This window comes from Suncus etruscus, chromosome 13, assembly GCF_024139225.1.
Source record: "Suncus etruscus isolate mSunEtr1 chromosome 13, mSunEtr1.pri.cur, whole genome shotgun sequence".
In the NCBI taxonomy this organism is placed as follows: domain Eukaryota; kingdom Metazoa; phylum Chordata; class Mammalia; order Eulipotyphla; family Soricidae; genus Suncus; species Suncus etruscus.
In genome coordinates this window covers 25,522,755-25,550,395 of record NC_064860.1, presented here as the reverse complement: position 1 = coordinate 25,550,395, position 27,641 = coordinate 25,522,755, and the positions used below count along the sequence as shown (strand labels likewise).

At 40.9% G+C, this 27,641-nt stretch overlaps 1 protein-coding gene across 1 annotated transcript in view; it reads left to right on the top strand.

The window, feature by feature from the left end:
• Positions 1 to 27,641, top strand: part of RUBCN (rubicon autophagy regulator) — a 77,651-nt gene that overhangs the window by 31,576 nt on the left and 18,434 nt on the right. Inside the window, exons 2-12 of the mRNA XM_049785881.1 lie at positions 1,858 to 2,011; positions 11,256 to 11,342; positions 13,477 to 13,636; positions 14,180 to 14,286; positions 15,598 to 15,754; positions 16,770 to 17,306; positions 18,485 to 18,529; positions 20,960 to 21,055; positions 21,724 to 21,839; positions 26,139 to 26,349; positions 26,841 to 26,942. Of these exons, the coding sequence (XP_049641838.1) occupies positions 1,858 to 2,011; positions 11,256 to 11,342; positions 13,477 to 13,636; positions 14,180 to 14,286; positions 15,598 to 15,754; positions 16,770 to 17,306; positions 18,485 to 18,529; positions 20,960 to 21,055; positions 21,724 to 21,839; positions 26,139 to 26,349; positions 26,841 to 26,942 (1,772 nt within the window). The remainder of the gene's footprint in view (positions 1 to 1,857; positions 2,012 to 11,255; positions 11,343 to 13,476; positions 13,637 to 14,179; positions 14,287 to 15,597; positions 15,755 to 16,769; positions 17,307 to 18,484; positions 18,530 to 20,959; positions 21,056 to 21,723; positions 21,840 to 26,138; positions 26,350 to 26,840; positions 26,943 to 27,641) is intronic.

Sequence of the window (27,641 nt, the reverse complement as noted above, 5' to 3'; positions counted from 1 at the left end):
TCTGGAGGCTCTTTTTGCCCCACTCGCAAGAGTTTCACGCAAGAGGACAGTAGACAGACATAGACAGGTCACACTCACAGTCTTTCACAGCTGAGCCCCACTGGGCCGGTGTACTTTCGCGGATTTTCCCCGCCTGGTGTCACACACAGGGAGCCAGCTTTTGCAAAGGATAGCCGGTTTTTATGCTCTGAAGTCCCTCCCTGAAAATGGCGTCTGGGCGAGCGAGGTTTCTGGAGGCTCTTTTTGCCCCACTCGCAAGAGTTTCACGCAAGAGGACAGTAGACAGACATAGACAGGTCACACTCACAGTCTTTCACAGCTGAGCCCCACTGGGCCGGTGTACTTTCGCGGATTTTCCCCGCCTGGTGTCACACACAGGGAGCCCTAGTTCCCAGTTCTATTGATTATATTTGAGGTTTTGTTTCTATCCCTTTCTTTGTTTCTTTATTTTTATTTCTTTATTATTATTTTTTTTTTTTTTGGTTTTTGGTTTTTGGTTTTTGGGTCACACCCGGCAGTGCTCAGGGGTTACTCCTGGCTCTAAGCTCAGAAATCGCCCCTGGCAGGCATGGGGGATCATATGGGATGCCAGGATTTGAACCACCATCCTTCTGCATGGAAGGCAAACACCTTACCTCCATGCTATCTTGCCGGCCCCGAATGAAGACACCTTTTACATTCTGACTCACTTCGCTTAGTATGATGCCTTCTAATTCCATCCCAAGTTTCAGTAAACTGCAAAACTTTATATTTTCTCATAGCTGAGTAATATTCCATTGTGTATATGCCACTATTTATTTATCCACTTGTTTATTGTCAAACACTTGGGTGGTTTCCATATCTTGGCTATTGTAAAGAATGCTGATAATAGGTGCTTATGTGTCTTTTTAGATTAATGTTTTTGTGTTCCAGGAGTCGAATTGCAGGGTCACATAAAGGTTCTATTTATAATACCTTTAGATATCTCTAAGCCATTTTTTTAGAGCCTGAACCATGCAACAGTCTGCCAACAGTAACTGAGAGTTCCTTTTATTGTTTTGGTTTTTTTTTTGTATACACATTTCAGTTGAGTTATTTTTTCTCAATTTTATTAAAACATGGGTTAATTTCCACTCTGATGAAGCCAGTGCTTATATCTTTTTTCTTCCTTTTTTTCCCGATGAAATTTTTTTTACTTAAACAGTTTTTTTAAATAGATGGGCATGGGCCAGGCAGATATCTTAGCATATGTGAGGCCTTAATTAGTCTCCAGAACTACATGATCCTCATCTACAATACGACTGGATGTGGCCCAGTGTCCCAAGCATGGCGGGGGGTAATGCTTTTGAATAATAATAATTAAAATTCATAAATAATTTTAATTTTACAGGAAATTTTGCTTGGTAACCTGAAATATGTAGTGCATAAAAGACTGTGGTAAAAGATTTCTGATGTTAAGTAAAAAATATCTTTATCAGATTTATCTATATTGTTCTCAAATATAGAGATTGCTCTCATATATATCTCATCTTTATCTATATTGCTTATGTACTATCATTTTCAGGAATTTATCTTGATTGATCCCACTTTTGCAAGCACAGGGTTATAGATAATACAGAAGGATTTATAATAGGAGGATCTTGCAAAGCCAGTGTTATTATTAATATGCCAAGTAAAGGCGAGGGTTTTGCTTTATTTTTTAAATCATATGGTTCCTTAAAACTTTAGTTTTCTTAGAATTAGATCTTACACCCCACTGAAAAATTAGTAATGGAGAGAATATGAAAAAAAAGGAAGCTTTTGACTTGATTTTCTTTGACATCATCAGAATCAGATGCAATGAAGTTAACTAACCAATGTGTATTGATGTCATTGCAGGAGGGAGCATTGGCAGTTGCTGGGTAATTTGAAGACTACTGCAGAGGGTTTGGTGTCAGCTAACAGTCCTAATGTATGGTCCAAGTATGGTGGCCTGGAACGGCTTTGCAGGGACATGCAGAGCATCCTCTATCACGGGCTCATCCATGACCAGGTATGAAGATTGCTTCTCTCTCTGTCTCTATTTTTTTTCTAATAGGGGATATTTATATAATCATTTGTTGAAAATAAAACAGTTGAATTCAATTTTTAGTAGGGAGAGGATGAGTACACTAATATTTTTGTTGGGGGTGTGTGAGATGACATATCTAGCAATACTCAAGGGTTACTCCTGGTTCTGCACTCAGGATTTCTCTGCATGGTGCTCGGGAGATCATATGGGATGCAAGACAAGTGCCTAAACCACTGTATTCTTATAGTGTTAGTCTGTGATTTGAAGAGGAAGGGGGTAAAGATATTAATGACAAGCTATTGAAATTTTTTATATAGGAGCATAAAACACATTAGAAAAATATTTACAAAATATTGTTTTGGGCTGGGGACAGAGAGATGGCTTACCTGGCTGAGAGTATACTTTGCTTGCAAGAGGCTTAAATTCAGTCTCTGGTCCCACATGATCTTCCAAGCACTACTGTGAGTGTCCTGAAGCAAAGAACCAGAAGTAGCCTCTGAGCACCACTAGGTATGCCCTTCCACAAACCAAACCAAAGCAAAACAAAATATTATCATTTTTAAAGGATGAAGATGTGGATAAGTTCAAGGGTACAGGGATACAGTGAATCCTTTACACTAACCCAGTTTAATACCCTGGCATCCCATATGGTCCCCCCGTGCCTGCCAGGAGCAATTTCTGAGCGCATAGCTAGGAGTAATCCCTGAGTGTTACCAGCTGTGCCCCCCCCCCAAATATATATAGGGAAAAAAAAGAAAATATGCCCACTTCTTAAAATAACTTTAGGCTCATTTTGTAGGCAAATTATATGCTATAAATGGCAGTCTTGGTTGTAGTTTAAAACTTTTTACTACTACTTTTTTGTTTGTTTGTTTTGCCATAACTTGGTGGTTCTCAGGACTTATTCCTGACTCTTCACTTATGGATTATTCCTGGCAGGCCTCAGGGGATCATGTGGGATGCTGAGGATTGAACCCAGGTTGGCCTTTTGCAAAGTGAGCATTACTCACTGTACTATTGCTCATAGCTTACACTTTTTAAAATATGGTACATGAGAGATAGTATAGGGTTTTGGGTACATGTCTCTCATGAGACTGACCCCAGTTCAATTTTTGTTGCTACATGGTCTCTGAGTACTGCCATGATGGATTTGGTAATCCCATGCATCATAGAACCTCAAACCCTCCTATTGAACTGCCAGTAAGTTTGGCTGAGAATTGCCAGGATGGTCACACAGACCCCCTGAAAACTGCTTGGCAAGCCAACAAAAGTATTAAATATTTACTTTGTTATGTTGAGATTCTTCTACATATTATAAGCTTCTAATAAACTATGAATATTAAAAAGAGTTGAATATAAAATTGTTTTGGATGTATTTTTGGAATATGTGGTGTGATTTTGGTTTTTGGGTCGCACTCAGCAGTGCTCAGGGGTTACTCCTGACTCTGTGCTCAGAAATCACTCCTAACTGGCTTGGGGGACCATATGGGATGCCAGGATTCAAACCATCATCCTTTCTGGGTTGGCTGTATGCATGGCAAATGCCCTACCGCTGTGCTATCTCTCTGGCCCTGTAGTGTGTTTTTTTTTTATAGTATTTAAAGATTTTTTTATTGGATCTCTGTGAGATGCGCACACATATATCTTTGATATGAAGTTTTAGTCATATAATGTTCTAATACTCATCCTTTCATCAGTCTTTTAAATAGATTTCTTTTTTTTTTTTTTTTTTTTCTTTTTTTTTTTCTTGCTCGTTACCGTCCTCGACAAGCTAAGGGTCGAGTTGAGTAACGCTCACAGGAGATTTCTTTTTTGGTTTCTGGTTTATGCCTGGCAGCGCTCAGGAATCACTCCTGGCAGGCTCGGTGGACCATATGGAATGCCGGGATTCGAACCACAGTCCTTCTGCATGCAAGGCAAATGCCTTACCTCCACACTATCTCTCTGGCCCCTTAAATAGATTTTTAAATTAGATTTTGATTCTGAATAAGTTGTCAATTAAGTAATTGAGTCTAGTATCCTCATACTTTCATAATGTCAGTTATTACAAGTAAGTGGTGTATATGCATATGTTCTTAAATATTCAGGTTCTTCCCTTGAACCTAATCTTCCTTGGAGCCTTTTCTCCTGATCCAGGTTTATCTTTCATGGAATTTATTCTTCATTAGTAGTCACATTGAAAAAGAATCTAATCGCTCTTGCCAGGTATGAGGTTTGGGGACCCCATACCGGAGGCCTTCTCCCCAGCCTGGGGAGTGCTGGGAGGCTTGGCAGGCCCCCAGCCATCCCCCTCTTTCTCCCCTGGACTCCAAGCCTTCCCTGGGTGCTGGTCCAGGTGGACTCTATAGGGGTCATCAGGCTTTCCCCCTACCTCTCCCTACACTAATGGGAATGTGCTTTGGGAGGAGGGCGGGCCGTTGCAGCACTGGTTTATGTTGGGACAGTCACTGGAAATTTTTTCTCTTTGGTCTCCATCTCAAAAACCATGTGGGGGCTAGTGCCCCCACGCATACAATATATATTGATAGTAATATATGCATATAGTTTATATATGCATAATATCCATTTGTATTGTGACCTTGATACTGCCTTACAAAGCTCATTTCTAATCTTTTACTGCCTCAGTCCCAACCATTATTTCCCCCCATTTACCCATGTAGGTGCAGCTCATGACATGAAGCTCACCACACAGAGTGATGAGTGCAGTTAGAGAAATAACTACACTGAAAACTATCATAACAATGTAAATGAATGAGGGAAAAAGAAAGCCTGTTTCGAGTACAGGTGTGGGTGGGGTGAGGAAGAGGGAGGTCTGGGCAATTGGTGGTGGGAATCTTGCACTGGTAAAGGGGGGTGTTCTTTACATGACTGTAATCATACAACTACAATCATATGTGTAATCATGGTGTTTTAAATAAAGATAATTAAAAAAAAGAAAAAGAATCTAATCAATTAATGAATGTTAAGTTAATAATACATGACAAGCCTTACTGTGGTGCCTTCTCTTCTAATAATATATGCATTTTATCTTTGAGTAGTATTGTTAAACCTATATTCTTTTAAATTAAAATTTTAACTTTTTAATTAAGACACTGTGATTGAGATGGAGAAAGTACAGTGGATAGGGTGTTTGCCTTGCATACAGTTGGCCCAAATCCAATCCCTGGCATTCCATATTGTTTCCAACTCTGCCAGGAGTAACACAGAGCCAGACCATTGCTGGGTATGATTCCAAAACAAAGACACCATGATTTACAAAGTTATTCATAGTTGAGTTTTAGGTGTATTATGTTCCATCACCAGTCTACCACTAGTGTCAACTTCCTTCTACTAGTGTCTCTAAGTTCTCCCCTCCAACCCGTCATTCTCTAATATGTTTTCTTGATGGGCACAATTCTTGTTTTTGGCCATAGCTGGCTGACTTACTCTTGGTTCTATGTTCAGGAATCACTCCTGGGACCACCTCAGGGGAATGTATCGGGCTCCAGGGATTAAACCTGGGTTGGCAGCATACATGGCAAATACCTTATCCACTGTACTATCTCTTGCCCCGATTTATATTATAATCCCATTTTTTTCTCCATGTGGTGTTGAGTCAGTAACATAATTCTTCCCCCGCTTCCAGTAACATAATTCTTTGTACCTCTGTTCATTTATAAAATGAGGGAATAAGGGTGGCACTCACCTTAGAATTGAAAATTAAAAGATAATGCAAGTCAGTTATTTAGAAAACATAAATTGTCAATTTGTCTTAACTATTAGTTAATAGTACTTAGTATTTTTTGAGCCTTTTTTATCTGTAGAGATGAGGATGAGGGGTCAGGGAGAAGCTCAGTGATCAAAAGTGCACATCTTGCATGCCCAATGATCCAAGTTGGATCTCTGTCACCATGTTACCTTTGAGTATCGGGGAGTGTAGCCCTAGAGGTTATGAGCACTGTTGGGATTGCCCTGGTGGTTCTCAGAACTGCCAGGTCTTGGCATTGAACAATCTAGCTATGCTGGCTAAGTGTTTCTTAGAGAACACTTGCAAGGTTCAAGGCCCCAAACCTTAAAAAGAAATTAATATTCCTATCACAACATTTGATAGAAATATTAAGTGAAATAGCATTTAAAATTTACATAGCACAATTTGTGGCACATAGGAAGTAGTAAATATTTCTCTTAGTTTTAAGTTTAAAGTGAAATGTAATCCTATGAACAATAATGGGCATTGGAATTCCAATTTTACCAATTCCAATGTGTAAAACTGTTATCTCGTTTCTATTCTGATGTTCAGTCTGATGCTGCTACTGAAGTATAAGTGAAATGATCATCCTGTTGTGAAATTCATGTTTCTTTTGACCTTTATCTGATGGCCTTTCCTGTTGACCATCAACATACCTTGACTTGTATGTAATTATCTTCCGATGTCAGTCATCTCTCTCTGTGACCACTCCTTCCTTTGTTACCTTGAAACCTCTACCTCTTGGATTTTTGCTTTTAACAGAGCTCAGTATATGCTTGTCTTGTCTTTATACATTTTCCTGAAATAGTCTCTTCTGCTTGCCTTGTTTTAAGTATCTCTCACATACCTATAAGCCCCGAATTCAGACATTTCTGTTAAACTTTAGATTTATAAGACTAGATACTCATTAAATATTATCTTTTTCCATCCTACAGGCCAAACACATGACCTTTTTTATTTTATGAGGTTATTTTCTTTTATTTCTTTTATTATTTTTAGTACTGATTTGGGGCACTGCCAGCTCAGTGTCCCAAGCCAGCAACTTGGGAATTCTGCCAAGATGTTTTACAAAAACTCAAGACAAGGTTTCCAGACTAGTGACCAAACAACCTGATTAGTGGGAGCTGCCATTTAGAGGTTAAAGTACTTGTGTCTTGATAGCAGAAAGGTTCTTGTTTCTCTCCTAATTTTGCATCCAGAGTAATTTTACATCCACTTAGCTATATTACTAGACAGTTTGCCATCTGTGCCAGAAAAGGGAAAATATGTCATGCTATAACAGAAAGCTGGCAAAATTCTCAAATGAAAAACAAAGCTTTGGGGCCGGTGAGGGGGCTCTAGAGGTAAGGTGTCTGCCTTGCAAGCACTAGCCAAGGAGGGACCGTGGTTCGATCCCCCGGCGTCCCATATGGTTCCCCCAAGCCAGGGGCAATTTCTGAGTGCTTAGCCAGGAGTCACCCCTGAGCATCAAATGAGTGTGGCCTGAAAAACCAAAAAAAAAAAAAAAAGAAAAATAAATGAAGCTTAAAAAAAAAAGGAAAAAAAGAAAAACGAAGCTTGGCAAATGCAAAAAGTTAATATGTAATGTTATAATTATTATAGTTGTTTTGTTCTGGTATGGTTTAATATCCAAGCAATGATCATGCTATATATTTTTGTGGGGGTGGGAGAGTGCCACAAAAGGCAGTGCTCAAAGGTTACTCTAGCTCTACATTGAGCAATCACTCCTAGTGGGGCTCAGGGGACCACATTCGAAGTCAGGGATCTAACATGGGTCAGCTGCATTCATGGCAAGTTCTCTATCTGCTTTACTATCTCTCAGGTCCCCAGGATCTATTTTTAACTCTGTTTGGAGAATTACTCCTTGTGGTGCTCAGGGGAGCAGGCAATGTCAGGAATTGAATCTGAGCTTCCTGCTTGCAAAGCATGCACTTAGCCTGTTGAGTTGTATCTCTGGCTCCTTGTTATATTATTAAAAACAAATAGAAAGCCTGTCTCAAATACAGCCAGGGGTTGGAGATTTGGGACATTGGTGATGGGAAGGTTGCACTGGTGATGGCGGGTATTCTTTATATGACTGAAACCCAACTACAATCATATTTGTAATCAAGATGTTTAAATAAAAATATTATAAAAAACAGTATTTGTGAAGTCTTAGTCATCCAAATGAAAACTACTAAAGATCACTTTCAAAAGCAATGGTAGTATTACTATATGAAAGCAGAACAAATGAGGCAAATACTTCATCAACAGACAGCTTTTGTTGGAGCTAAAGGAAAGAATAGATCTCTGCCAATTTCACTGCTGCTCTGCTCTGTTCTGCCTTGCAAAGTCATGAAAATTAGGGTTTGTGTCAAAGAGGTTTGTTTCCCCCCGTTTTCATTTCCTCCCTAAAGATTAAGGCTTTCACAAAGGCTTCTGGCTGCTGCGTCATCAGGAAGCTATTCTGGGTGTTGTGTCCTTGGAGGGGGAAGAGATGATTCATGTGGATCATATCTTTCCTGTGCCTTCATAAGAATGTGTTTTGGAATGTGAATTGTATTTTTCAAATCAACCTAGGAAATATGGGCTTAGAAAAATAACATCATGGCGATATTTCTAGAGGAATCTTATTTTTCTTGACTGCTGCATCTAGGCTGCCTTTGGTCCTTCCATGAAACAGTTCATATTTAATAACATGATTTCTTTTGTGTAGAAATATAGACATTCATTTCATTAGATTTCTCAGCTGAATTGAAGAAATAAAAATATTTCTCCTTACTCCACCACCAAGAACAGCAGACCTTTTCTTGGCAATACATATGGTTCAATACAAAAATGATAACATAAAAGACCTTTATATTTTTGTTTATAGTACAGGACATTCACTGTGGTGCTTATGGAATCAAACAGATCTAGGATTAAACTCAGGACTCCCACATGCAAAGCATGTTCTCTAGTCCTCTGAGCCATCTCTTTGAACTCTGTTTAAGTTGCCAGAGAGTAAGAACAATTAGTAAACTTGTGCAAATTTAATGGGTACACTAAGAGCAGAACTAAGATATTCACATAGCACATTGAGCAGGTACCCTTAAAGTTTAGAGTAAGGTCATGCCAGTTTTATATTTTATTTTTTGCCATGTTGCCTTCTACATCTAGAAAACCTTAAACTCTATTCTTTTCTTTCCTGGGTGCATTTTTGCTGCCTATTTATATTCTAAGCCTTAAAATGTTTTCCCTCCAGGGAAACTTTAAGGTTTAGATAGGGGGACAATTTCACATAATCTCTAGCTAGAGGCTAGAGCAGAAGCTGTTGCATTGCTACCAACATGCTGAATGAAACAAAGAGTTTCTGAGCTTCTCATTTTCACTTCCACCTTCCCAGCCTTGGTGAGAGGCCCATTGACTTTTGAGTTACTTCTTGGACATATATTAAGCTCTGTTACAGTTTAAGGTTTTCTTCTAGGCTAATTGCGCCCTTGATTTGTCTCTTAATATTTGTGCTAATTCTGGGGCCGGAGAGATAGCATGGAGGTTAAGGCATTTGCCTTGCATGCAGAAGGTCGGTGGTTCGAATCCTGGCATCCCATATGGTCCCCAGAGCCTACCAGGAGTGATTTCTGAGTGTAGAGCCACGAGTAACCCCCGAGGGTGTGACCCCCCCCCAAATATATTCATGCTAGTTCTATATATTAAAACTAATTATATTTCAGTTTTAACTTGCACTCAGAAGTTATTTACATCCTCACAGAAAAAGATCCAATTATTTTCATGCTATAAATGTTTTGCTTTTATGTTTAGACCTGTTCCAGCATGAGACTATATTATCTAGATAAAGAATTGCCTTAAATTCAGACCTTTCCTGGTATAGATAAGATGTGGAAATTTGACAATTTAATTTACTTTCAGTAAAAACTGAAGACATCAATCTCTGACTTTTAACAAATACCGTATTTGCCGGCGTATAAGACGACTGGGCATATAAGACGACCCCCTAATTTTGCAGTTAAAACATAGGTGTAGGCCTATATTCGCTGTATCAGACAGAACGTTCCTGTGCTGCAACTGTATGTACCACAGTGAGCCAATCACAACAAGCAAAGGTTCAAAGGTTCTACTATCATAGACTTCCTCTCTGACTCTGGCCAATCTGAGCAGGCTTTTGACAGTGTAGATTGGGGTCCAGAACATTGTCTAATTTGCATGCATAAAAGCCTGCTTGGATTGGCTGAGTTAGAGAGGCGGTCCGAGCAGCCTTGCAGTGATTGGTGCAGGATCGAGTTGGAAAATTCGTTTTGTGGCAATATTCAGACAATTTTTGTTTAGCGGCATATTGAAACATTTTTCGGGATATACTCAGCATATAAGACGACCCCCGATTTTCGGTTGATTTTTTTTTTTTTGTTTGTTTCAAAAGTTGTCTTATATGCCGGAAAACACGGTAATTCCTTTATGGTATTAAGAATTATGCTGAGTGAAATAAGTCAGAGAGAGAGAGAGAAAAACGCAGAATGGTCTCACTCATCTATGGGTTTTAAGAAAAATGAAAGACACCCTTGTAATAATAATTTTCAGACACAAAAGGCAAAAGAGCTGGAAGTTCCAGCTCACCTCAGGAAGCTCACCACAAAGAGTGATGAGTTTAGTTAGGGAAATAACTACATTTTGAACTGTCCTAATAACAAGAATGTATGAGGAAAATGGAGAGCCTGTCTAGAGTACAGGCGGGGGTCGGGTGGGGAGGAGGGAGACTTGGGACATTGGTGATGGGAATGTTGCACTGGTGATGGGTGGTGTTCTTTACATGACTGAAACCCAAACACAATCATGTATGTAATTAAGGTGTTTACATAAATTAAAAAAAAAAAAAAGAATTTTCTTCTGGGGCCAGAGCAATAGGGCAGCAGTAGGGCGTTTGCCTTGCATGTGGCTGACCCAGGATGCACCTGGGTTCAATTCGTGGCATCCCATGTGGTCTCCCAAGCCAGGAGCGATTTCTTAGCACATAGCCAGGAATAACCTCTGCTGGGTTATAATAATAACTGCTGATTATAATAAGCACTGCCAGTTGTGGCCCAAAAACCAAGAAAGAAAGAAATTTCTTCTAGGAAATTCAATGGAATAAAGATGAGGAGGAAACAAAAGTTTTCACTATATAACATGTATAATATTTATATCATATTAATGCTTTGTCTATTCAAATGGATAATTAAAACAAAAAGTTCTTTGTTTTGGGGCCATAGTTGGTGGGGCTCAAAGTTGAACTCCTGGTTCTGTGGCTCAAGAATGCATATATGTTGTTGGGAATTTTGAACTGGGTCTGCTGGGTGCAAGGCAAGTGCCTTCTTCACTGCACTGTCTTTTCAGTCCTTTAAAGCAATTTTTAAAATTTTAAATTATGTATATGCATTCTTTTGGTGCCCTGAGCTTCATTGAAGCAGGGTAAATTATGCTTTTATCTTCTTTTTGTCAACTCTAGAACTAGATTTGGTTGTGATTTGTTCTTGTGTGTTCCTATAGCAGGTCTGTTGCCGTCAGACTGATTATTGGCAGTTTGTGAAAGATATCCGATGGCTGAGTCCTCACTCTGCCTTTCATGTGGAGAAGGTAAGAGGCAAAGATAGGAACTTCAAGCTTTTCCTTGCTTGATGTTTTATTTAAAGAGTCTTGTAGGATAAAAGGATGTTGTGTGTCAAGTTTGTTACTGTCTAAGCATAATAAATGATCTCTGAGGACTAATTTTTAGAGAGGAGGATTATTATATGTAAAAATAAACTTTACAGGGGCATTCATGGTGCCCCTTTGTTTGCAGTAGTGCAAACCACAATGTCAAAAAAAACAAAAAAGAGAGAGAAAGAGATCAATCTTGTATGTATATCTCATCCACTGCCAGGTACATTGATGAAATATATAAAACAAGCCTTATTAGGGCCCGGAGATATAGCACAGCGGTGTTTGCTTTGCAAGCAGCTGATCCAGGACCTACGATGGTTGGTTCAAATCCCGGTGTCCCATATGGTCCCCCGTGCCTGCCAGGAGCTATTTCTGAGCAGACAGCCAGGAGTGACCCCTGAGCACCGCCGGGTGTGGCCCAGAAACCAAAAAAAAAAAAAAAGCCTTATTAATCAGTTATTTTCAGATTACACCCATCAATGTGCAGGGGTACTTTTGTCTGCATGTAGGAGTTACTCCTTGTGGTGCTTGAGGAACTATATGGATGCCAGGGATCTAGGATCTTACCCACTGCATTATTGCTCAGCTGCAAGAAAAGTCTTTTTTATTTTTGTTTTGGGCTAAACCTGGTGGTGCTCAATGCTTATTCTTGGTCCTGTGCTCAGAGGGACCATGTAGGGTAAACCTTGGCTGGCAGCATACAAGGCAAACAACTTACCTGCCATACTCTCTCTATAGTCCCCAAATTCTTTTCTGTATAGGGTTTGGGACATACCCAGTGTACTCAGGACTTATTCCTGGCTCTGTGCTCAGCTATCACTCCTGGCAAAGCTTGGGGGGAATCATAAGTGGTGCCAGGGACTGAACCTTGATTGGCTGCATGCAAGACAAGCACTCCACATTTTGTGTTATTTCTCTAGCTCCTGAAAAGTAATGTTTTTACTGATCAGAGAACCAAATGATCAGAGAACCAAATCACAGATGTCAAATTGACCTTTGATAGTCTTACATAGATTTTTGTGTCCTCACTCCACATCCAATTCCTCCTCTTTTGTCAACTTCTTTTTCTACTGTATATTGCAGTAGTCATTTCCTCTTGGAAACTGTATGAAGTCCATCCCCCTTGCCCCATTTCCCCTCTCATCTGCACTGTGAGGCCTTGCTTTGAGAAATGACCAAGTAGAAGGCTCTAGACAGAGAATGCTATGGGCTATGGATAGAGGCAAAAATTAGTACTCAGATGTTTTCTTTGTTTTTCCTTAAATATCCTTATTTAGGCACCATGGTTACAAACATGTTTATAGTTGGGATTTAGTCATAGAAAGTACACCCCCCTTTACCAGTGCAACATTCCTGCCACCAGTGCTCACCATCTCCCTCCTCGCCAACCCCCTGCCTGTCAGACAGATATTCTATTTCTCTCACTCACTACCATTGTCATGATAGTTGTCAGTGGAGTTATTTCTCTATCTGAGCTCACCACTCTTTGTGGTAAGCTTTATATTATGGGCCGGTCCTTCCAGGCCTCATCTCTATTATCTCTGGGTATTATTACAATCATGTCTTTTATTTTTCTTAAAAACCATAGATCAGGGGTCTCAAACTCAATTTACCTGGGGGCCACAGGAGGCAAAGTTGGGGTGATTCTTGAGTGCAAAGTCAGTAGTAAGCCTTGAACATTGGGTAGTAGTTTCTCTTGAAAGGTTTTTTTTTTTTTTTTTGGTTTTTCAGGCCACACCCACTTGATGCTCGGGGTTACTCCTGGCTAAGTGCTCAGAAATTGCCCCTGGCTTGGGGGGACCATATGGGACACCGGGGGATCGAACCATGGTCCTTCCTTGGCTAGCGCTTGCAAGGCAGACACCTTACCTCTAGCGCCACCTCGCTGGCCCCTCTCTTGAAAGGTTTTAAAGAATTTGCTAGTGAATCTCTCTGGACCTGGGCTTTAGTCAGAAGACTTTCTTGGGGGAGGGGTTTGGTTTTTGGGCCACACCCAATGATTAATTAGGTCTCAGTCTTGCAGTGTTTACCAGGACATAGTTTTGACATATGCTTCTTTGTCAAACAGTTCATCAACTTGCATGAGAATGACCAGAACAACACTGACGGAGAAAGCGACTGTGCTGTTGCAGAATTGTGGCTGCAGCATAGCTTGCAGTGCCACTGTCTCTCATCCCAGCTCCGACCTCTGCTTGGGGATAGACAGTATATCAGAAAATTCTATACAGGTACGTCAGACACACTTAGTTACAAATACTTGCTCAATCTCTTTGACTTTATTCTTCCTGTGTGAAGTTTTTCTTACTCCAGGGCCTCTTACTTTTTACTTAATTCCTTATAGATTCTAATCAGAAATATGTATACAGTCTTTCTCATTTGCCATGTAAAAACAGCCAGATATGATGCTATGTTATGGGTTCTACTGTTTTATGCATCTGAACCAGTGGAATGACTCAAAAATTTCTGTGTGCTAATCACAATCTCTACAACAACCCTGAGAACTAGGTATGACTTCCATTTTCCAATCCAGTAAGCAGAGTTCAAGGAGGCAAGATGTGCATCTTTTTGACATTGAAGCCTCTTGTTTGTAATGGCCTCCCTGCTATACCATACACTACTAAGACTTTTATATACATTATTTGTCTCTGATTTCTCTTCTCTTCACAGTTGTATAGTTATCAATCAGTTTCCCTTTTCCTTTCCTGAACTTCTCTGAGAGCCTTATATGAAAGTTACAGGCTTCCTTACTGTGGTTGCTTTTCTCTCTTCAGAGACTGCTTTTCTGCTAAGTGATGCTCACGTTACAGCCATGCTCCAGTGCTTGGAAGCTGTGGAACAGAACAACCCCCGTCTCCTGGCTCAGATTGATGCTTCTATGGTAAAGGGGAACAAGGATGTATTTGTTCTGTTGTTGGGTTCCTGATCTTACCATGATATAATCCTCTGTAGCAAACTATTTCTTCAGGTTGTCATGAACTGAAATCGTTCATTTAAAAGGCAACAACCAAAAACTGACCAAAATATGTAGAGGTTAGAACATTGTATAACTGAAACTCAACTGTCAACATTTTCACTATCTCATGGTGATTTAATTAAAAAATTGGACTGAATAATTTATTTAAAATTTAAATGTAAAGGGGGCTGGAGAGATAGCATGGAGGTAAGGCATTCGCCTTGCATGCAGAAGGTCGTTTTGAATCCCGGCATCCCATATGGTCCCCTGAGCTTGCCAGGAGCCATGTCTGAGCGTAGAGCCAGGAGTAACCCCTGAGTGCTGCCGGGTGTGACCCAAAAACAAAAAAACAAAACAAAAAAAAATTTAAATTTAAAGAACAAAGATTTACAAAATATTGATAGTTGAGTTTTATGTACATAATATTTATTATTTATTTATTTATTTATTTATTTATTTATTTTTTGTCATGCCCAGAAGCACTTAGAGATTACTCTTAGCTCTGTGCTCAGAAATTATTCCTGGCAGGTTCGGAGGACCATAAGGGATGCCGGGTATTGAACCTGGTCAGCCCTGTGCAAGGCAAATGCCCTACCTGCTGCGCTATCATTCCAGCTTCTCCATATCAGATATCAACACCAATCCTACTGTCAGTGTCAACTCCCATCATATTCCATCATCTCTCCACCTTTTCTATCTTGATTGGCACATTACAAAGTTTGGTGGTTACAGCTTAGACCTCATGTTTTCAGTGCTGTTGAATTTGTGCTTTGAATGTATAGTCATACCACTTCTACACATTACCAGTATAACTAAAGCCCTGACCCCCATTCCAACATTACTTCCTTTTTGTCATCATCTTCCTTTCTGCTTTGATTTTCTTCTCTGACTAATTTGACTGACTAATTTCTAAGTGGTAGGCCCTGGATTTGAACCTTGGTGTCTCTGACTCTATGTGCATAGTTAGGCACTTCATTTTACTGCCTTTATGATCAAGCTCTCATGGTTTACCACCCTGGCATCTGTGGTAAAAGCTGTGGCATTCAGCCCACCTCAGGTTTCAAGTTGAATACTCTAGTATAGGGTACTTACCCTATACCTACAATCCTGACTATAGTCAAAGTGCTGTAAAAGGCTAGCTTCAGCATTTCTGTGGTGCTGAATTCCTCTCTCCTAATAGCCTCTGTCCTTGTCTCTAACAGATGTGTTTTGTTTTTTTTTTGTTCTATTTTGTAGTTTGCCAGAAAGCATGAGAGCCCACTGCTCATAACTAAGAGCCAGAGCCTGACAGCTCTTCCTGGTTCTACGTACACTCCTCCAAACAGCAGCACTCAGCCTTCCTACTTTGGGTCCTTTTCTAGTGTCCACCAATCTGCATCCAACAACAATTCAGGTATGGAGGACAGATATACATTGCATCTATCCCAAGAAAATAGAGGACTCTGTGAGTTCTAACTGATTAGGTATTACTAGTTGGGTTTGATACAGATTTTGTTAAGTGTTACTTTTTTCCAACACCCAGCAGTGCTCAAGGGTTCTTACTCCTGGCTTTGTGCTCAGGGATCACTCCTGATAGGTCTTGGGGGAAGCACCATATCTTTAGATTGTAAAAAACATGAGAAAATGTAAAAAGATCATCTCCTGTGCCTCACCTTCTGGGGTGCCAAGGATCAAATCTGGGTTGGGCACATGCAAGGCAAGTGCCTGATTACTGTGCTATCTCTCTGGTCACAGATGTCACGTTTATTTATTTATTTTTATTTTGGGTTTTGGGACCACACCAAGTAGCATGCAGTGGTTACCAGTAACCCAGTACAGTAACCAGTTACCAGTAACAGGAAAAAAAGTAACAGAAGAGGGGCTTTTTTCAGATTTTGAGTTCAGATGACAAAGAAGGCATTTCAGTAATAATAGATGACATTTATTGAGTGTTGTGTGCCACTCTCTTGAATTAAGTCATATATTATTTTATTGTAACCTCAAAACAGATATATGAAGTATGTATTATTACTCATTTAGTTAATTTAAATTTTGTATGTGTTGTTGGGCCACACCCAGTGATCTTCAAAATTTACTCTGACTCTGCACTCAGAAATCACTTCCGATAGTGCTCCAGGGATTATTTGTGGTGCTATGGATTAAATCCAGGTCAGCCACGTTTAAGGCAAGGGCCCTGCCTGTCTCTCTGGCTCCCAATATTTATTTTATAGGTGAGGAATGTATACTAATAAGTATTGAAGTCACTACCTCAAGAGTTCTTGCTCTTGGTCTACTTGCTTCTTCAATTTTCCTACCCCAAATGACTTAGCATTTGTCCCAGGTACCAAGAAGTGATAGGGAGTTTGGTTTCTATTTGTTTCTAAAGGATTGTATCACACCTCTCTTTTACCTATGTTTTCTTATCCTAGAAAGAAGATCTACTTCTTTTTCAGTCTGTGATTCTTCCCAGAAACCCCAGGAAAGTAGAGAACACAACTCACCAACTGAGGATCAAGTCACACAAGACCCTTCGCTTCTTGTCTCGACTACCAAAGCCAGGGATTCCCCCTCAACCCCTGAAGGGATGAGTTCCAGCACACTGACTAGCCCCATTGAAGCTTCCTCTTTTAGCAGCCAGAATGAATCTCCAATTGAAACCAGTGAGGGGCCTGAGTACTTGGCCATTGGGAACCTGGACCCCCGAGGCCGGACTGCCAGCTGTCAGAGTCACAGCAGCAATACTGAGAGCAGCAGCTCTAATTTATTCTCCTCTAGCAGCTCCCAAAAGCTGGAATCTGCTGCTTCTTCTCTAGGGGATCAGGAAGGAGGTGGACAGAGTCAGCTGTCCAGTGTCCTTCGCAGGTCCAGCTTCTCTGAGGGACAGATACTCACAGTTACCAGTGCATCAAAGAAGAGCCATGTTCGTTCCCATTCAGATACCAACATTGCCTCCAGAGGAACCCCAGGTAACAACAGTGATAAGCCCTAGTGCAATAGTACAGGGGTTAAGGCACTTGTCATGTTTGCAGCTTACCCAGGTTCCATCCCTGGTATCATGTCAAGTCCTCTAAACCCTGCCTAGAGTAATCCCTGAGCATAGCACCCTATGCTTAGAAGTAAACCCTAAGCACCACTGGGTGTGGGACTTCATATCCCCATTAAAAAAAAAAAAAAGAGGGCCCAGAGAGATAGCACAGCAGCGTTTGCCTTGCAAGCAGCCGATCCAGGACCAAAGGTGGTTGGTTTGAATCCCGGTGTCCCATATGGTCCCCCATGCCTGCCAGGAGCTATTTCTGAGCAGACAGCCAGGAGTAACCCCTGAGCACCGCTGGGTGTGGCCCCAAAACAAAAACAAACAAACAAAAAAAGAATACCATTAAATTCTCCTGTGCCTCAGAACTTGGATCAGGGGGCCAGAGAGATAGCACAGTGGTAGGGCATTTGCCTTGCACATGGGTGACCAGAACAGACCTGGGTCCGATTCCTGTCATTCCATATGGTCCCCCAAGCCTGCCAGGAGTGATTTCTGAATGCAGAGCCAGGAGTAATCCCTGAGCACTGCTGGGTGTGCCCCCCCTTAAAAAAAAAGAATTTGGATCAGTATATCATACCCATGTGAGATAGATAAAATCCTGATTATAGGACTTCCTCATTAACATTAGGAGCACAGTGTATTGGGGGTGATGCCCTCCTCTGTTTTCCCTTCAAGAATGTCTTTGTTTTATGGAACTGTTTAGGAAAAATACCTCTCAAATACTAAACTGGTCTTCCCACACACTTCTTCATGAAGGATACTTGGGTTAAAACCTTACTTCTCATTTCCTGCTGCAGGCTTGATGTCTGCTATATTCCAGGTCACAGGTTTTCGAGCATGTGAAACTTCCCTGGTCTATTTTCAGAACCACAAGGATTCCAGAAACATCAGTAAACTGCATGGGAAAGGGAGCCAGAGAAAACTTACACCTACGTAGCTGGGTCCAAGGGAGGGATATTGGTCACATGGGCTGCTCACAGGGACTATCAGCACTAGGTTTCTCTTTAGGGAGCCCTTACCTCTGTTAGCTAGAAGTTCATCCTTTCTCACTCTCTGTATTCTCATTTCCTCTCTGAACTTGCCTCTGTGCCTGTGTCTGTTCAAATACAGGAGGCCCCAGGAATATCTCCATTATAGTTGAAGATCCCATTGCAGGTTTGGGAGCTGGTCCTTCTCTTTTCTGTTTGTCACTTTCTCCTTCCTTTCCTCTGTGTCCAGTCTTCTGAGATCACAATATTCCTTTCCATTCTGGTGCCAAATGAAGTCTGGCTAGTTTGGTCCTGCTGAGAAACTTGGACCTTACTGTAGTAGTAAGGTATCAAATTATGCCCAAAATGGTCTCTGATCGCAACTTCCAGATATTTTGTTCAGTCTCCCAAAAGCTTCCAGGAGGCAGATTCAAGGCTTACCAATTCTGTTTTGTCCAGCAGTAAAATGAGGCCCTTTGACTAGGGCTTCACAGTAAATTCCTAGCACAATTTTCTTCTTATTACAAGCAGTAATAATGAGTCATTTTAATTTTTCTCGCATTAGCACCAGAATGTGTCTTATCCCTTTTCTGTAGTCTTGAATGTGAGTGCATGGGTTTTCTTTTGTTTGTTTTTGCCTGTACTTACAGTCTTATTTCCCTTTTTCTTTTACCCAGCATCCTTCCCTTGCAAGATACCCCTGCCCTGCTCCACATCAGCTATCCACAGATTTTTCTCGTGATTTAAATTCTGTTTCTTAGCTTCTCACAGGGGTGTTTAAATTGAATATTGTGTCCTATTTGGGTATCATCATTTATGGACATGTTAGCTCTAGAATAGCACCTACAAAACAGATTTTTGACGGAGAGCGGAAAACTATTGTCTGGCAATAGATGGATGAACTACAAGGGATACTAGCTCGGAAGAGTAGTTTAAAGAGGAATATTTCTGCATTCTCGTTTAGAAAAGCATTTGTAAAGAGATGAAAGATTGCAAGAAGACAGATTTTAAGTGAGTATGAGGAAGTTCTGGGAATCAGAAAGAACTTCTGTTGAATAGGCAGCAAAAATAGCTGTATTGTAAAGGAATACAGTGCTGGTATTGGAATGTGTGTTGGGTACTTTGGGGACTACAAAAATCCCTTTAAAGTTATAGATGCTTAATGAGATATCTAGTGACTGCTGGTTTGTCTCTAGTTCAGTAATAAGGAACTTAAGGTCTTCAGATAGAAAGAGAAAAATGCTTTGTTTCTGTGTGGCGGCAATTTTGGTGAGAGAAGCTGCTGACAAGGTGGTCTCATCCATCTGTCAGGAAAGATTGATTGAAGGCAACATAACCATTCTCTTGACACAGTCTGCTCATTTCTCAGATAGCTACACGACTTCCTGCCAGTTCTTTCTCTAGCAACAGGCAGAGTGTGTGTGTGTGTGACATGACTTCCTGCCAGTTCTTCCTGTAGCGAGCGAGCGAGAGAGAGAGAGAGAGAGAGAGAGAGAGAGAGAGAGAGAGAGAGAGAGAGAGAGAGAGAGAGAGAGAGAGAGAGAGAGAGAGAGAGAGAGAGAGAGAAGAGGGGGAGGGGGAGAAGAGAGTAAATGTAGACACTTGTAGCTAATTCTTAGATCATTCCTTGCTTTCCCTTTCCTCCACACATCCATTTTGAGTTGTAACCCCTTCCCCATCCTGATTAGAGACTCACCTAGGCTTAATTAGTATAAGTACTTTTTTTGTTTAACTATGCCCCCCCCCCAAGTGAATTCTCTTTGTTCTGCTCAGCTCAGCTCAATCCACAGAACTGGAACCCCATTCATCCCCTCTGCTCTTTTCCCTTTAATCTGTCTAAATTTTTTGTATTGTGCAATGACCCGGATGCAGAGCCTTCCAAAAATCGAGGATGGCTCTCTTGCCACAGTAGATAAGTTCAGTTTCTTCTGTGCTGTGAGTCTGTTAGAAGGTTGTCATACTTAACTTCTTTAGCACTGCTTGATGCTTTTTAAGGATTTTGCTGGATTATTTGTTCTCCTTCTCTTGATTCAGAGTGTGTTGAAATTGTAGATATAACATATTTACATTTCAGCTTGGAAAGAGGCTATGATAGTATTTCCTTAGAGAGTACAACCTTTGTGAGTTAATGAGTTAATGAGTTAGTGAGTATAACCTCTCTTTTAAAACCTAGTGTCATGGTATCAGGAGAGTTTCAGTGTAGTAGTGCTCTTTGTTTTGCTGTCAGAAGACAGTTTTCTAAATTGGTCAGAAAGGGTAAAAATTGGCTGATACTCTTGGTGGAACTTAATAGAGTTTCATAATCATGATATAGACAAAAAGGGAATTAAATTTATGCATCACCTTTGATTTTTTTCAACTTTTGTGTGCTGCATCCTGGTTTATGATTTTTATTTTACCCTTTGACTATATCCACTTCCCATCACCACTTCCCATCATCACCTTTCCTTCATGTGTCCCTGCATTCTTTGACTATGCCCTATTGGTGTGCCACCTCTCTTCTGTTGGATGGGCAGTGGGATGGGAGCATTTAAATGTTGAAAACTCCAGAGTTGTAAATGTTTCTGTTGCTCACCTTGTATGTGTGTTTTTACTCCCTGGTAAAAACTGTAACTAGAATCCTGCAGTGATAAGTCGAAGTTGAGAGGCCCCTTGCCCTACTCTGGCCAGAGCAGTGAAGGCAGCATACCCAGCTCTCTGTACATGGAGCATGGTAAGTGAGAACTAGGAAGGCCAGGGCTCCAGTATGCCTCCCCTCTGCAGTCCCTCCTGTGGCTGCCAAGTCCTGTGGCTCATCTCAGCTCCATGGCCGGTACATGCTGTACACTCTCATCTTCACTGTCACCATTTGAGCCCGAGTGCTAGAAATCACACTGTCCTACCATTTCTCTTGCTTCATCTCTCACTTAGGGGTTCCACCCTCTTTGTATGATGGCTGATTTCACCCTGTATGTCTGTTAATTAAGATTGAATTGCTCTCAGAGTGAGAGGGATCTTGAAAAGAGGCTATTGAGTGTTGGCTAAATACCTAAAATTTGATTCCACATGGAAGCCATCTATAGAAGGAAGCCAGTTTGTTTCCTTTCTGATCAGCCCAGTTTTTTTTGTTTTTCTTTCTTTGTTGGGTACTAGGGTCAGTATATTGTCTTTACAATATAGATAAGAAGGATTATCTCTAGACTTTCCCCATGTCATCCCACCCTTCTCTAATCAGAAGCTTAGTGCAGTGCTGGTGCTATAGGATTGTGAGACTCATTGAAGTTCCATTTGCAAGCACACATCTTTTCAACCTGTGACCTGGGAAGTGTTGGGAGAGTGGTAAGATCATCGCCTTTCTCAAAGAGCCATGGCTGTTACAGATTCCATCTTTTTTCCCCATAGAGAGTGGCCAGCACCTATGCTCAGGAGAAGGCATATTCCGAAGACCCTCAGAAGGACAGTCCCTCATCAGCTACCTCTCTGAGCAAGACTTTGGCAGCTGTGCGGATCTAGAAAAGGTGAGAACTGATTTAAAGAGATTGCTGAAGTATATGTGACCTGAGAGGCTGTGGTGCCATTTTTTTTCCCTCAAGAGTTTCTGAATACATAGACGTGACAGGATATAGAACAGTCTTTTTTTTTTTTTTTTTTCAACCTTTTTCGACCTTCTGACTGTTTTCTTCCTTTGGCAGCTATCCTCCTAGTTGACCCTTTCAATTAATTTACATACAATATTTGGGCTAGAGAAATAGCACAGTGGTAGGGTGTTTGCCTTGCAAGCGGCCGATCCAGGACTGATGTTGGTTCGAATCCCAGCATCCCATAAGGTCCCCCGTGCCTGCCAGGAGCGATTTCTGAGCAAAGAGCCAGGAGTAATCCCTGAGCGCCACCAGGGGTGACCCAAAAACATTAAAAAAAAAAAAAAAAAAGAATATTTAAACCTGTGACATCCTGGGGCCAGAGAGATAGCACAGTGGCATTTGCCTTGCAAGCAGTTGACCCAGAACCTAAGGTGATTGGTTCGAATCCCGGCGTCCTATGGTCCCCTGTGCCTGCCAGGAGCTATTTCTTTTTTTTTTTTTTTTTTTTTTTTTTGGTTTTTGGGCCACACCCGGCAATAGCTCCTGGTAGGCACGGGGGACCATATGGGACACCGGGATTCGAACCAACCACTTTTGGTCCTGGATCGGCTGCTTGCAAGGCAAACGCTGCTGTGCTATCTCTCCGGGCCCGCCAGGAGCTATTTCTGAGCAGATAGCCAGGATAACCCCGAGCGCCGCTGAGTGTGACCCAAAAACCAAAAACAAACAAACAAACAAACAAACAAAACCAAAACCTGTGACATCCTTGGAAAACCTAGGGGCCCTACAGGTGCCATATAGCCCCCAATTAAAAAATGCTGGTATAAACAGTAGTAAAGAGAAGTTTACAGTAAAGATAAATTGAATGGAGTATTCTTTCAGAGCTCTTTAGTGAGAAGATATGCTCTTACTGGGTGCAAAAATATTACTGACTTTATCTTAGAAGCTACTTTGGTCAGAGAGGCATTGAACTCAAGCTTTTTGATTGTTGTTTCTTTGATCTCCAGTAAAAATTTTCCAGAATCTACTTTTACATTTTTTCTAAGAATTTGTAACTTAAAAAAAAAACCTGAGGAGCCTGGAGAGATAACACAGTGGTAGGGCACTTGCTTTGTATGCAGCCAATCCAGGACAGATGGTGGTTTGAATCCCAGCATCCCATGTGGTCCCCTGTGCCTGCCAGGAGTGATTTCTGAGCACAGAGCCAGGAGTAACCCATGAACGCTGCCGGTGTGACTCCAAAACCAAAAAAAAACCAAAAAACCTTGAAACATTTCTTTTATCATTATACTTTGTGTACATATATATAACTTTAGAAAAAAAGTCCTTGAAATGAAATCCTGAACTTTTCTGCCATATTTTTATGTAGAAAGTGAACTACGCCTGGCCATAGAGCAAAGAAAACAGAGAACAGGTTTTCCAGCCATTACCCTTTTGATGGTAGAAATATACTTTTTTTTTTTTTTTTTTGGTTTTTGGGCCACACCTGGTGATGCTCAGGGGTTACTCCTGGCTGTCTGCTCAGAAATAGCTCCTGGCAGGCATGGGGGACCATATGGGACACCGGGATTCGAACCAACCACCTTTGGTCCTGGATCGGCTGCTTGCAAGGCAAACGCCGCTGTGCTATCTCTCCGGGCCCGAAATATACTTTTTTTAATTAAATAATTTCTTTATGATTGCAAACATAATTGTAGTTGGGTTTCAGTCATAACAAGAACGCCCCTTCACTTGTGCACCTTCCCATCACCAATGCCCCAGCACTTCCCTCCAACCCCCCACCTGTATTCGAGACAGGCTTTCTACGTCCCTCACTCACTGACATTGTTATGATAGATCTCATATACGTTTTATTTTAGTAATTTGAATAAAAGCATATCTTGGAGCTCTACTTTCTAGCGTTATGTATTGTATTGTTATTGTATGTTAGTTGCTCCTTTATCCAGGGCCTCTTGCTCTCCTCAGCAATTTTAGTCAACTATGGTCTGAAAACATTTTATATGATAAGTTATTTTGAAAGAGTGACCTGTTTATTGCAGTATAATGCTTATGATTTTCTTTTTCACATATATATTGTTTTGTTTTGTTTTTGGCCCACACCAGTGGTGCTCCTGGCTCTGTGCTCAGAAATCACTCCTGACAGGATGCCAGGGATCAAACCCAGGTTGGCCACATGCAAGGCAAATGCCCTACCCGCTGTGCTATCACTTCAATCTCTTTTTTTTCTCATATTTTTAATGTTTCACATGAGCAGGAAACATGAAATATTTTCAAAGAGTGATCAGTGATCAGCTACAGTCAATTATGACATTTTTGTGACAATATTTTTTTAGTTTTAAAGTTCCATGTAATTATATTTATTAGTTTTCATGTTTTTTTAAAATTTTCATGTGTTTTGCTATAGTTTGAGATCAGCATTATTACAGTAACAAGAATGCTAGCAAGACTACATTATAGGGGCCAGAGTGGTGATACAAGCAGTAAGGCGTTTGCCTTGTACATGCTAACCTAGGACAGATCACGGTTCGCTCCCCCGGCGTCCCATATGGTCCTCCAAGCCAAGAGTGATTTCTGAGCGCATAGCCAGGAGTAACCCCCAGAGCGTCACTAGGTATGGTCCCCAAACCAAAAAAGACCAAGAACATAATTTTTGGTATTCACTTGCTCTATTTTATTTTATTTTATTTTATTTTATTTTATTTTATTTATTTATTTATTTATTTATTTATTTATTTTTGTTTTTCAGGCCACACCCATTTGATGCTCAGGGGTTACTCCTGGCTAAGCGCTCAGAAATTGCCCCTGGCTTGGGGGGACCATATGGGACGCTGGGGGATCAAACCGTGGTCCTGATCCTTGGCTAGCGCTTGCAAGGCAGACACCTGACCTCTAGCGCCACCTTGCTGGCCCCTATTTTAAAAACAATTTTTTTTGTTTGTTTTGGGTCACACCCGGCAGCGCTCAGGGGTTATTCCTGGCTCTATGCTCAGAAATTGCCCCTGGCAGGCACAGGGGACCATATGGGATGCCGGGATTCGAACCACCATCCTTCTACATGAAAGGCAAACGCCTTACCTCCATGCTGTCTCTCCGGCCCCTAAAAACAATTTTTTAATGGTACCTTGCAAAGGCTATTCATATACCTCTTCACCTCAAGATCATGTTCATTTATGCTTTTTTTTTTTAATCCAAATTTGCCTGAAGAAAGTAAACACACCAAGAAATTTAGGCAGAGCTTTGTTTCATAGTGCAGAGTATCACCATAAACAACCAACTAATGCATGGTGTTTTTTTTTTTTTGTTTTTTTTTTTTGTTTTTTTTTTTTTTTGGGTCACACCCGGCGGTGCTCAGGGATTACTCCTGGCTGTCTGCTCAGAAATAGCTCCTGGCAGGCACAGGGGACCATATGGGACACCGGGATTCGAACTAACCACCTTTGGTCCTGGATCGGCTGCTTGCAAGGCAAACACCGCTGTGCTATCTCTCTGGGCCCTAATGCATGTTTTTATTTAAAATGTTTAATTTATTATTAAAAATATCTATGTCCATGAATATCAAATGCACTGGTTTGGGTTACTGTTTCTTTCTCCTGACAGCAGAGAAACATGTCAATATGTTTCTCTATTTTATGTATGACTGTTATTTAAGAAAAACTTTCTGGGGCCAAAGCAATAGCACAGCAAGTAGGGCACACAAAGCTGACCTGGATTTGATCCCCAGCATCCCATATGGTCTCCTGACTCTTCCAGGAATGATTTTTGAGTGCAGAGTCTGGAGTAACTCCTGAGCCACTGGGTGTGGCCCAAAAAACAAACACCCCCCCCCAATAAAAAAGGGGAAGAAAAATCCTTTCTGTTGCTTATCTCTTTTTTTGGGAGGGGGGGTCACACCTGGCAGCGCTCAGGCTCAGAAATCGCTCCTGGCATGTTTGGGAAACTATATGGGATGCCAGGATTTGAACCACTGACCTTCTACATGAAAGGCAAATACCTTGCCTCTATGCTATTTCTCTGGCCATGTTGTTTATCTCTTACTGTGCCTAATTTATAAATTAAACTATCACATGTATAGGGAAAAAAAACAGGTAATATAAGGTTGTGAACTAAGACTTCAGGCATCTACTTGGGAGATGCTTAGGAATGTATATCCCAGGATAAGGGAACCACTGTAATCAGTGAAACATACATTACCACTGTACTATTGCTGGACAACTCTTTGATCTCTCTTTCCTTCAGGAGAATGCCCACTTCAGCATCTCAGAATCCTTGATTGCTGCCATTGAGTTAATGAAATGCAACATGATGAATCAGTGTCTAGAAGAGGAAGAGGATGGGGAGGAGGACAGTGATCAAGAGATCCAGGAGCTGAAGCAGAAGATTCGCCTTCGGCGCCAGCAGATCCGCACCAAGAACCTGCTCCCAGTGTACCAGGAAACTGAGCATGGCAGTGAGTAGTGAGGCTTGACCTCTTCTCTTTCACCTCTGTATGCCTGCAGAATTTTGCTTGATGCCTGTAGACTTTCTTTTTTTGGGTGGTGGTGGCGGCCTTAATTTAAGACATTATATCCAAACCTAGGATTCCTCTGCTGTCAACAATTTTTCTATGTTCAGATACCAATATATATATATATATTATTAGATCAAAGCTCTGCAATACCATCCATTTTCTGTCTCAATGCATTCTAAAAACTAGGTTTCTGGTAAGACCACACTTCCCAGACTTGCTCTCTAGAGAGAATGGTGATTTTAACTTCCCAGATTTCATGAATAAAATGGAAGCCAATCAGTAAGAAGAGCTAGTTTCCATTTCTCCAACCTCACTGTAGCCAAAGTTTTACTCTTCTATTGCATTCATAGCAGTTCTCTTTCTATTATGATACTGGGAGTAGAGAACTTTTTGTGTTTCTGTTTTCACTTTATTTTTATTTTTTTCAACAGGTTTTAGAGTCACTTCCAGCAGCTCTCAGTTTAGTTCTCGTGACTCTACCCAATTCTCTGACTCTGGCTCCATTGATGAGGTAGATGAATTGGAAATCCAAGGTAAGAACTGACAAGTATTTGAAGGGAAATCTTCAAATCATTATTTACTTTTGTTTTGGAAGCAAATTTTGTTCATTATACTTTTACTTTGGAAACTTAGGCTGAGAAGCTTCCTCTCAATTGGAGATCTTTAAAATACTCTGTTAAGGGTTCTTGTTGCTGTTGCAAATAAGTGAAGCCTTTTTTTTGGGGGGGGTGAGCATAAAACCATCTCCTTTAAAATAAATTTAAGCTGAAGAGAGAGAATAGGGTTTTGGGTGATTGTTTTGCATATGACTGATTCATCCCCAGCATCATATATGGTCCCCTAGCACTGCCAGGAGTAAATCCTGAACATCTCTGGATATGATCTCAACCCTAAATAATAATAATAATAATAATAATAATAATAATAATAACAACAACAATAGTAATTTAAGCAGAAAAGGACACTAAGAGGAACTGTTCAGGTGGAAAGGCTGCTTACTGCAATCACCCTGAAGCTTTGTTTTGTACCTTTTCCTGGGTTTACACTCTGATTCTTTCCAATAGTAGCCTCCCTAGGGTTGGCCTATTATCTATATGAAATTGGAATTCTAAGTTCAGAATTCTTTTTTTTTTTTTGGTGTTTGGACCACACTTGGTGACACTCAAGGGTTACTCCTGGCTATGCACTCTGAAATCGCTCCTGGCTTGGGGGACCATATGGGACACCGGGGA